This window comes from Lates calcarifer, linkage group LG1, assembly GCF_001640805.2.
Source record: "Lates calcarifer isolate ASB-BC8 linkage group LG1, TLL_Latcal_v3, whole genome shotgun sequence".
NCBI classification, from domain to species: domain Eukaryota; kingdom Metazoa; phylum Chordata; class Actinopteri; family Centropomidae; genus Lates; species Lates calcarifer.
The window spans coordinates 21124300-21136634 of record NC_066833.1 but is presented as its reverse complement, the minus strand read 5'-3'; the positions used below and the strand labels follow the sequence as shown (position 1 = coordinate 21136634).

Here is a 12335-nt window from a genome sequence, read left to right as displayed (position 1 = left end):
AGGTTAAGAGTCAAAGACAGATGAACAGAACAAGCTGTTGTGTTCAGAGAGGGCACAAAGCAGAATGTGCTAAGCTACACCCACACAGACTGCTGATGTGTTGATCCTGCCCATGAAGTTTATGTTGAGGCCAGAGTCTAGCAGACTGTGACTGTAAACACAAGGATCTTCTCCCCACCCCACCCCCGGGTCCCAGAAGCAGTATCATTTGAATTACTTCACATGTGCACTCATGCTTTGCTTTTAGTGTGTCCTCACAGGCACATAACCTCATTGAAGACCATAATCATGTAGTTTGTGCCTGTATGTCTCACACCTTGTTCCTCTCTTTCTTACGCTTCTCTCCCATTACATTCAAATAAACATTCATGGGTGCACACACTCAGGCACACACCAGCATTGGTTTTGAACATGCAGATTTGCTCTCTCACTTGCAGAGTTTGCACACAGGCACAACTCCATGCTGCGCTCACTATGGTTTGGGTTTTCTGATGTTTTTGTTGTCGAACTGTATGGTGCTTTTGAAGATTATTTTAAAAAATGGTTTGAACTCTGCCTTGTGAATCTTGCGCTTTGCTCCAAGTGCAAGTTGTTTGGCATAGAGCATCTGGCAACTGTAAAGCTGGAACAGTCATATCTCGTACTGTAACATAACAGAGTGCAGCACAGCATATGTGTGACAGATCCCTACGGACAGTAAGGGGAGATGATTGGGCAAGTTGTTTGTGTGAGTGTTGGTGTGGGGGAGTGTGATGAGTTGTGTGCACTAGAGAGAAGCGAAAGAGAGAGAGAGACAGACAGTTTTGCCGGTACTATACCAATCAATGTAATTACTGTCATTTCATTTCGCTGTTGTTATTTTAACAATGACACAAAACCTGCCTAATATTTGTCATTGAATTCTCATTATTTCTCTCAATATACAGTACATGAATTTGAGAATGAGTCATATGTTTTCATGTCTGTGAACATGTATTCATGTTTTCATTTTTCTCCTTGACTCTAACGTGCAGGGGACACCATTAAATCTTGAGGACACCTCTTATTCTCTCTCAGTGTTCTATAAACAATAGACCCATAAAAATGCTTCTCATTCATTTCACTCACTCTTCACATTCCCTGACTGCTTACTTGAGCATCTTGCTCTAAATACAGTTTAATTTAGTCTATCAACCTGTGGAAAATATAATCCTTGATGAGAGTCTGAAAAAATAAATTAAGATGGTCTTAATGAGGTTGCTTTTTAAGTAGAGAATAATACATTATTTTATTTTGCATAGGCATATACTTAGCATCCATTTTTGCAGCCACTTGAAGCCTGATTCATTAAGGTGCTTTGGCTAATTGATGTGGAGTTATAGTAAAAAGCTTGTTAAAGTTTGTGAGAAGGGGAAGCCTGGAGTCAGGGCACCAGTAAAAATATTGGATGAAACATTTATAAGGGGTAAAGATCTGTGGTCGCATGTGAGCATAAGTATATTCTTGTACATTCACATACACACACCTGCTGAAAGGGCAGGATCATGTTACACCAGCAATCAATAAGCTCAGTCTGTCCCCTTTACTCTGTGTCCCTGTCATTGTCTCTATCTCTGTGTCACTCTCTCACTTCATCTTTCACTTTCTCTCTCAGTTTTCTCCTCTTTTAGTCAAATTCATCTTTAATTGGTCTCCATGTAGTACTTATTAGGTTATGAATTGTTAAATTTAGCGTCCATTGGTTAGCTAACATATTCTGCAAATGAGCAAGGAGCTGAAATGCAAGCAGTGGCTTTTAATTTCCTCTTTCATATTATTTCAAAAAGATATGGATTATTGAGGCCGCACAGTGGGAACCCTACTTTGAACAGTGTTATCACTGCCATGTTTCATTATCAGCTGTTTTGTCAGAAAAGCTTGACTGACCGTTTGGCCAAAAGAGGCCAATTGTTCTCACTCTTGGTGATGATAGCCATTTAACGATGCGTGTGACTGTCATGCAGGAACCTGTCTAGCCATATTTGTTGCTTTGATGTTCAAGTATTTCAGCTTTACCAGAGGCAGAACTCTTAGAGAGCACAACGGTGGTGCACAGTGGGGAATCGTGATGTGGTTGTGGATGAATATAATTGCTTTTATTACTTTACTCTGGATGACACCATCCAGCTCCCTGTGCAGCTTCTCTCATGTGGGAAATGGTCAGGTCTGGAATTGAATTCTGTATACTCAGAGGTGACTTTATAAGGGAATCATACAGGGTGGTTATTGCACCATCAAGAATGTAATGAAACTGGCTCAAAGGTGACAACAGTACAGAGGAAGGTCACTGTTAATATATGGTGATCTCCTGCAGTACAGTATAGGAGTTTACCAGCCATAGAGGAGAACTGAGACTTCTCTAGTCAAGCTTAGCAGTCTTGAGAGACTCACAAGGACTTTGTGCTTGCCCAAGTCTCCTTTCCTCTACTTTTTCCCTTTCTTCTCCAGCTTGACTGCCTTTGTTGGTAAAATAGTGAAAACCTTGGGGAGCCAATTTCCTGAGACCAATGGACAATGCAGGCCTTTGTTCACAACTTCATGTACATTTGTGTGCTTGTGTCCATGCATGAATGTGTGTGTGTGTAAATCTCTATAACTGTGACTTCATCCATTTGCATGCCTGTATGGTAAGTACCTACAAACTGATATATTGCATGTGACAGTAATTAGGGCCGAGCAACGAGTTGCAGGAACCCAACGGGGCCATGCAACGAAGTTGCAAGGACCCTCTTGTTTAAACATTTGATTTGTTCATACTTTCAACTTTGTCACTAATTTGCCGACATTATATTTCTCCCCCACTCTGACCCCCACAAATGAGATGACTTAACAGAAAAAGCCCAGTGATCCAAGTATCTCAACTCCATCCTTAATTCATTAATTTGCTGTTTCCCTACAGTCAGTCACCCAGAATAATCCATCTGGAAAGTCCAGTGAGCTTTTCTGCCACCAAGCAGAAATGGAATTGTGGATGACTGATCACAAAGCTTATATCCAGTGTGTTAATGTATCAACATGTAGGTCTGCAAGCACACACACATACTGTACACACAAAAGTTGACTTAGTCTCTGCTCAGTAGCACTTAAAAACTACTCACAGTTAAGCAGTGTAGTTCATACGGACTGTCATATGTCAAAGAATCTCTTTGAAAACGCAAACCCAGCCATGCTTGCAATTACTTTAAACATTACGCAGTACACACTACATTTTTTCAACACAATCAGACATAAGCAGAGGTTTATAGGTAAGTTTATACATGCAGCATCCATCCCAAGGTTAAGGAATGCTGTCCCACCATCTTGTGGTTTGGGAGTTTACAGAAATACAGTACTTTGTGCCACCCCCTGAAATTAATTCAACCTAGTTTGCTGCTGAGAATAGACAATGCTTCTACCCTGAGGATACTCAGAGATCACTGCTTTATGCTGAATCACTGATCTCCTAGTATGCTTGCAGAAGCATACCTGCCTGGCCATTCTGATCCCTTAAAGATAACCATGTCATACCTACATGGTACCAATTAAGAGACACTTGCTAGAGCTCAAATATTTCAGCTACCTCTACCCAAAGTTTCTGTAACATGTAATATTTAAATGCTCATAGTTTGTCCTTCAATTACGATCTTGCGGAGGGCTGTGACTTCGTGACAGCATTGCATGGCAATTTGAGTGTGAATAGTTGAATGAGAAATGAGTAAAGCTCTTTATCCACTTCTTTAGAAAAGCGATAAGTGCTGTCCATTTGCCATTTACCAAGAAGGCAGGGAGTGAAGATCACTCAGTGCCCAACTTGGAGGTTGAACGAACCATTTACAATTTGCAGCCATCACATGAATACAGTATAATTGTGTCACAATTGTCTAATGTGTCCTCTGTAGAGGCAAATAAATATGCATTGGTGGAAATAAAACCTGATTCTAACCTTGAAAATATAGCATATAACCATTTCTTTCAGAACATAACACACACAACATAGGACATCCATTTCCAAGTTAACAGCTCACCAGATATATTTGCATTTTTAATCGCCTGTTTTTCTTTATGGTTGCTTAATTCCAGATTTTGCCCAGTAATGGCAAGCAGAGACTCTTCCCTTTGTTAAGAGTTGCTCCCAATCCTCCATATTTTAAATGGTGCCCCTCCCTGAACCGATGATAATTGATGTATTTCCCATAAAGGAGTGGTAATTAAGATAATGAGATTTTGAGAAGCAAGCGTTGCATGCCAAAATAAGTGGGGTGGGGGCGCATGTGTCTTGACTGGTTCACTTTAGCTTTATAAATTTTCTTTTCCATCCTCTGTCTTGTTTCACTCTCTTCATTTTACTAGCTCTGCTCTTCTTTCTATTGATGTCTGCCTCCTATCTGTGCTCTCCTTACCACATCTGCTTCCCCTCTCGACTCCCATCCACAGCTTGTCCTCATTTGTTTGTTTTGTGCATAATTAGCTATAGGATCACCCATTGTGTAATTATGTATAGCAGTTTGATATGTAATTAAAATTGTATCAGTATCCAGTGTAATTGTGCTGTGTGATTACCTATTAACTGTGCAAACAGTTGTGCCTAAAAGCCCGTGACCGCCCCTCTCATAGATGTCACTGTGCTTCTGTGTCAGTATTTACATACCAGCAGGTGCTACATCTGAGCAAAAAAACACTGTACTCAGACCGACACATAATCAACATTAACACTCACAGAAAAACCTCTTTCGGGCATCCTGAGTCTTTGTTAAATATATTATCATCTAGCCTTAAACCAAGCACCTTACAAGACCACACACTTTACTTCAGACAAGACCACACTCTTTGTGCTGAATGACTTAGTGAAGCAACATCGCATGGCTTGTTCCTCCAAAATACAGACACCAAAACAGAGCAGGGCTTTCAGCGGCTTGTTAGAGATGTCTTATTATAAAGCAAAAGAGGAGAGCTTATGAGGACACTCTGTGGAAACATCTTAATGAAGGCATTGGGCTACAATCTGGCCTGAATAAGTTGTCTTTGCAAGTTCACCACTAAATAATTAGATGTGCCTGAAAGGTCTGCAATAAGTGGATTTTTTTCACAGCTGGTTTAAGAAGTACAGAATTACTGTTTGCTCATACTTTTCTCATCTGACCTATTGTAAATGTAAATGTGTTAATATAAATGAATTATTACCATAAATAAATACATTCACTGTACACAGAGACATAACTGAAGGCCTACATATGTGGCTATATATATCTAACCTGTTTTATTCAAGTAAACTCCATCTTTATCTTTGGCCTGTAAGCACTGTAGTATAATTAGAATGCTCAAGCTTTCATTTTAATACAGAGGAAGAAATTCCAAGGTCTGTGATGATATCAAACATCTTACTAGCTTCCTAACAGTGAAATATAGGTAATAATGAACTTAACATGCCCCAGTTTTTCCTCATGATGTAATGGAACAGTAACAAAAAATGATGTTGTAGGTTTGAATAGATCACTGAATATACCAAATTCAAACAAACAGTCAAAATTAGCAGAGAAAGAACATGTGCATGTGCAGAGTTTTTTTTCTTCTTTTATATAATGGTGAGAATAATAGCATTACACTCTTGATGTCTGCTGACCCATGTCACTAAGTGCATTTTTCCTATTAAAATGTCCACTGTGCAAATTTAACATAAGGTCAGATGTCTGGAACAAGCCCGCACAACACAAAAATACAAGTCTTGTCCATAATGAAACAAATCAGCTAAATACATTCTTATAATTGAACGAAAACTGCATGGATTCAGCAAGATGGCAGGGAGGCATGACACAAAGTGAAAAATGGACAATTGAGCACTGCACCTATTACAAAAGGTGTGACCTCCAGGTGAGAGACACTGATCCTGGTGTTCACTGGTCAAACAGCTGCTTTAGAGCACATGGGTTTAGTGCTGGACTGTGGCTGAATCAATTATCATTTCCATTTTCATTTTGAATTTTGTCTCCTTCATCAACATTGTAACATATAAGAAAGAATACATATGAGTAAATATATCATAAAAATAAAACAAGATAGCCTTGAGTTCTTCTGTTTCTTCTGTAACTGACAAAATAACTATAGTTAACTGTCTTTATGATACTATTACCATATAAAATTGCTTTGGAGCAGAGTTCAAACCCATAACTGATTCATAGTAGCAGCTCTGCAGCCAGTGGTATCAATGGTATCAAGCCACGCTGTACCAGACAGCTCACTGCTGTGAATATATGTGACTAAGAATGTGACGACAGACATTGCTTAAAGAAAGGAAACTCCCTCTGCAAGACTATTTTGTCTTTCTGAGTGACAAATTAAGGTCCACATGTTCAAAACATTTCATCTTCCATGTAGACACAGCCTCTCCATTTCTCTTCCCTTGTGTTACAGTTCAGCCATGTACATACGAGACCCTCTCTCTGTTCTCCTAACCTTTTAACCCTGACAAGCGTAGCCTTTCTCACAGAACACGCAAATGCTTTTAACAACAATAAAACTGCTGCATTCCCCAGAGGAAGGACTTCAGCAGCAGGTCTGACATCCACCGTATGGCTGATTAGCATCATTAGAGCATCAGCTGCTCCAACTAACTCACACACACACCCTCCATGATGGCTCTTCAAAAACCTAACACTCATGCAGATTAAGTGGTGGCTTGTTCTTGGCAACATAGTGATTTATTTATGATTAGAAGTAGGTCAGATGAATGAAACCCAAGATCCGTAGACACTAGAGAGCGATGTGTCTGCAGAGACGCAAAGAGCAAGTAGAACATTTATCTATTTTGAATAGGAGGTAAGAGATAATGTCTGTATATGCTCTCTGTTCTAATGCTAACAAATCTATGTAAAGCTGGGGGATATAAAGAAAATACTGTGGAATAAGTGGAAGAGAAGGGCATTGGGAACTAAATTCTCACAATTCTTCTTCAGTGACAATGTGCCTGTATTGCTGGTTTGTCTTGTATCATATTTAAATTGTATCTTTTCTCCTTTTCAGCTCCTCTGACCGACAAGCCGCCAAAGATCCTGTTTCCCTCAGAAAACAAGATTAGCAATATGGAGCTGCAACTAGGTAAGAGCATCATGGGATTTCCTCCAGGTGCAGTCAGTACTATCTGTGTCATTTCCAAATGACAGGAAATAGATGACATTTCAAATCCTCTCCAACACACCTCCAGGCTATGAGTGTAGATTGATGATGGCACTTTGATTTGCTAGAGTAGAAAAAAGAAAAAAAAAAAAACAATTGTAAAAGTGTTTTCCATATATGCAAATGGTGAGTGCTAATGTCCCTAAGGCTGTTTTGTCAACAATGGAGAGCCCATATGGAGCCAGAGTTCCATACACTAGCTCGCCACATGGAGAGGCAGCCGCTTTCTGTTGCCGTTGTTTGTCTTTTTTGACGTGGGGTCATGTTGAGCCTATCATGTGTGCGTACGTGCGTGAGTGACTATATGCATGTGGTTGTGTTTGTTTTGGGGTTTTTTTTTCTTTCCTGTGACAGCATATTGCTTGATTTCTGGGCACAGTCCGTTGTCCACATGGTGCTTGCCGCTTTGTGAATAGCTAATGTGTCTGTCACGGTGAAGCCAATGGGACAAGACTGAGAGGTCTGGAAAGCAGAGAAGGATTGGATGAGTATGTGACAGAAAGAGAGGGGGTGGGGACAGAGACAAAGAAGGTGCAATGATTCATTGTTACCTTTTGTCTTGCCATGCGCTTGGAATCCAGGTTTAGTTCATTTAAAATGCCTTCATGGTTGGCTGATCAAGGGTGAAAAATTGCCACTATTGATAAACTGACAAGCAGAGCCTCACATGTCACAGAATACACAGCATACTCACACCAATGCATGAACAGGTTGCACAATGCAGACAGGCCCTTCAGCTATTCGTGTTGTTTGTCTCTACCCCAATTCCACACGTTTTTGAGGAAAGGGTTGGCTTCACGAAAGTGCTTCACAATTATTTAAAGCCTCACTGTCTGCTCTGTCTCATATTTTCTGTGTGAGTGTTTTCATGTGTTGTTGAGTGTGTGCGTGTGTATGTAGGGTTTGTGCACTGAACAGTGATTTTGTACTACATTTCCACAAAACCAGCAAAGTTGTCAGAAAAGATTTTAAAAAGTCTAAATTGGTGCAGCAGAGACCAAGATGTCCTGACTTTTAGACTCTGGTATGTGTCAGTCAAATCCAAAACATACATTTCCCGTGTACGCACATTGCCCATGATGCAGTTCGAAATGCATTGTGCCCCAGGTTTGTAGTGCAGTTTGTCTCTAAGCCCCTACAACTGCTTTCACAGGCTAATTATTTCTCCCCCTGACTTGTAAACTGATCTAGATATGTAAAGGCAGTGGGGGTCCACTCTAATATTATGATACACAAGGACTTGGTGCTACTATTGCAAAAAGAGAGTCATAGGCAAGGCAGTGAAGGAGGGAAAGAAAAAGTGTGTGTGTGATGTCATGCAGTGAACTCCCACAGACTCCCGGCAGAATGTTTAAAGCACAGAGACACTGAGGTAAATATTTTACAGCTGGGCTCCATTTTGTGTGCAGAAAAGTTGTCTCTCTCCCTCCAGATGAGAGTTTCTCTTTTATTTAGCTTTATTTATTTATTCTCCTCTTCCTTAATATTTGTTGAGTCATGCCCCAAACAGCTTTATGGAGCAACGTGGCAGATTTATAGTAACCAGAACATGCACAGAGAGAGGCTGGTCCCTCATGGCAAGTGGAGGAGAGAGAAAGAGATGAGATCCATTGGAGGCCAGTGGATGGGCAGTAAAGTCAGAGCCGTAAGCAGAGAGATAAATCTGCAGCACTGCTGGGAAACACATAGCCACTTCATCTCCTCTGCCGGTGCAGATCTCAGACAGCCACCATCTCAGCCAGCTTTACACACTAGACACACGCACAGACATAAATAAAACACATATGTTACATAAACCCTCACAGAGGACATGCAGTTGGGATTTAAAGGAAAGTCATTGTGGATGATGCAGAGAGAAGAACACTGTACTCCATGAAACTGAAAGATGAAAATCCTAAAGGTTTCAGGTTCAAGGTTTGCGTGCGTGCGTGCGTGCATGCATGTGTGCAGCTCTCATCGCAGATCTACACAGCTTCTGGGCTTCAGGAGTGTGTGTGTGACTGTGAACGCGGAAAACGGGTCTGCAAATATCACTTCTGGACAACTTGACATTTTCTGTGCAGTTATCAGAGAAGACAAAATTGAGGTTGTGTAGGATGTCTTGGATTTTGTCAGTAGCCATACAATTTTTCTTTTGGCAGATTTACTGCTGTCCCCCAGTGGTGAGTTGGTGCAGTCCACTTGCACTTCTTCCAGAATAGGAGGATGATTCATATTGCGGGGTTCTAATTTGTGTCTGTGTGCTTGGGGTGGGGGGTATACACACATTACATTATGTGACATATAACTCACCAACTTGGTGTTGATTCCCTCGGGATGATTTCTCATGAATTCAAAGTCCCAGAGGGTGGAGAGATTCAAATCACACTTTCGCAGCACTCCACTCTGGGCGTCTCGCTAGCTGTCCCTGTTTGTCACACACACACACAGATATTCACACACCCCCACAACACTTGGGATGGGTAGGTCACACACATGCTTGCAGAGCAGTCCTCAGTATCCATGGGATAATTGTAACTGATAAAGGATTTTACTGTCCCCCAAAGCCAGCAGATGGGTGCACTCTAGTGGAAAGGAATTAGAATCCATTATTTCAGAGAGCGGGACCCAACAGCATGGGATGGGCGGCAAGAGCGAGATGACTCTTATATCTACTTCATTTCAACGTAGACACAAACCCAACCATCACACACACACATGTTCTCACACTGCACACAGTGCAGTGGCCATCTGTAATAGATGGACACTGAAAGATGCTGACATTACCGATTTTCCCAGCATCTTAGAAATATGTTTTTGACAAGCTCAGAAAAATAGGCAGGTGGTGTGGATGTCCCAATCTGACCTCACTCTTTCCTTCTTCACCAATCACCTGCATCTTCCTCCCTAACAATTTGGAAACATCCATCCTCCTGGACCAAACAAATAAGAGGGTTTTATTTAGGTTTAATTGATTCACTGCATTTAGTGATTGAGTGATTTAGAAGATCAAGAATAGATATACACAGAAAACAGAACGTGCAAAAGAATGACAAAATAGAATAGAACAAAATAAGATAAAAATGAATGTACAATATGAAATAAAATAAACTAATATGTCTCATATTATTGTCATATTTTATAGTTTCTCAAGGAATTTCCCCAAATAAACTGTGTTAACCTATTGTACAGTTAGCGACCAGACGGATAGCTTTCTTACTGGCACTACACTGATTGGCAGGTTATGCTTATGAGTCATAACCCTGACTCTCTACATAAAAGTGAAAATAGTGAAGCAATGTGGAGTAACAGAAATAAACACAGGCTGGGCGTGCTCTGGGTTATAATTCAACCTCTATACATTAGCTTTAAGTTTTTTAATTATTCCAGCTGAGACTCTGCCTGTTCGAGGTGAACATTTAAGCTGGCAGTGGAGGTAATCACTGAGCCAAACCAACATCTGCATAAAAGAACTGGCACAGCAGAACAGACACTAGTGGTGTAATGAAGGGTCTTCTTAACTGCAGTATAGTGCGATCTTTGTGTAAGAGTGGCTACAGTCTAGTTTAATATCCCCTCTTCTCTTTCCTTCCCCTCCCTTCTCTTCAATTCTCTCCAAGTCTACAACACTGAAGACACTCTTGATCTTGAACACCTAGCTGTGGCACCAGACATGTCACCTTTCCATTGGAGAAGGGTGAAATTGAAATTGGCATTGCTCTGGAGAGATACTAAAGGTCAACACAGAGTCACTTCACTAAATTACTCTCGGTCTCCCTCTCTGGCTCTCTTTCAGTCTGTGACACACACACTCTCTTTCATTCCCTCACTTGAACACCATATCTCTGACAGTTCCTCTCACTCATTCTCACCTCAGTTCCTTTCATGTTTCTTTTTTCAGCTCAGACATGCATGAAAGTAACTGTAAAAGCATTGTCATGGTGGGTGTACTTACATGTTTGAATTTGGGTTTGTGAGAAAGACAAGGTAATGTGGTCCAAGTCAGTGCACTGATAGTCACATTCGTCATCTATGTAAAGGAAAATATTGAGAGTAAATTTGAGCAAGTGCATGTATCTATAGAGAAGGGCCACAAAGGACCTTCTCAATTGGCTGTGTCTGTGTATTTAATTTTTGTGATGGATGACATATTTATATTCTAACACGGAGGGAAAAAAACACACAGAGAAAACCAGCCTTTAAAGGTCACAATGCAGATATAGGGAACTTTTTTGTGTCGTCACTCAGTTTGGTTGCAGTCCCACAGTGACCCAGCATTAAGTAACCCATGGTGACCGGTATGGTAACTAGTGTGTCAGCGAAACAAAGCTAAATGTTTAAGTGTGTGAACGGTCGTCATTAATCACTGAGTCCAGGGCTGAGAGCAGGAGTCTGCAGTATGATAAATGAACTAACAGGGCCTCAACACATGCCTAACAGGAAAGGGAGAGGGGGCGAAAGCAGGGAATGAGAAAATGCACAAAGGCAGAGGCAGAAAACAGGACCACATAGCAGGCAATAAAGACTGACACAACACCCTACTGTGCATCACGTACAACTGCTTGTTTATTGTTGCTTTGACATCACTCACCACAACCAGGCTGGTAGGAAGATGTAAGAAATGCATAAACCCCATCTTGATTCACACCAGGCTGTTGGTTATTTTCTCTCAGATGCACAAAGCTGGCGTTGAACTGTCAGGCGCCGTCTTCAAGCAGCCGTAGTTTTACTGATGTGTCCACCACTGTTGGTTTTATTGGACCTCATCAGCAAATGAGTCAGTGGCAGAGGCAGTCGATGAGGAAAGAGCTGTCTGACCAGCTACTCAGCCCAGTGAATCAGTGATTTCACCCAGCCATCGAGGTTGCTCCTGAGTTTCATCTTCCACAGGCAGAAGAGCACAGAACAGCAGCACAAAGTAATGCAAAACTTTTACAGTGACAGTGTGAACTTTTTATCAAACATTATCAAGTGTATCCAATTCCCAGGATTGACTTATATTTGAGTGTTCCATTTAATTAAAACCAACTTTCTTGTGAACTGTACATCTTACAGGCACCATGTTGTCCTTCCAAGTTTTGTATATGTGCACACTAAAAACTGTCTTACCACACTATCACCTGTTGTGAATAAATATCTTTATCTGTATCCTAGTATTAGTAAAACAGAATAATAGCAAATATTCAGTA

The 12335-nt window shown here is 40.9% G+C and overlaps 1 protein-coding gene across 1 annotated transcript in view; it reads left to right on the top strand.

Moving 5' to 3' along the window:
* Positions 1-12335, top strand: part of il1rapl1a (interleukin 1 receptor accessory protein-like 1a) — a 139792-nt gene that overhangs the window by 87577 nt on the left and 39880 nt on the right. The window contains 1 exon segment of the mRNA XM_051072180.1: positions 7015-7089. Coding sequence (XP_050928137.1) covers positions 7015-7089 — 75 coding nt within the window.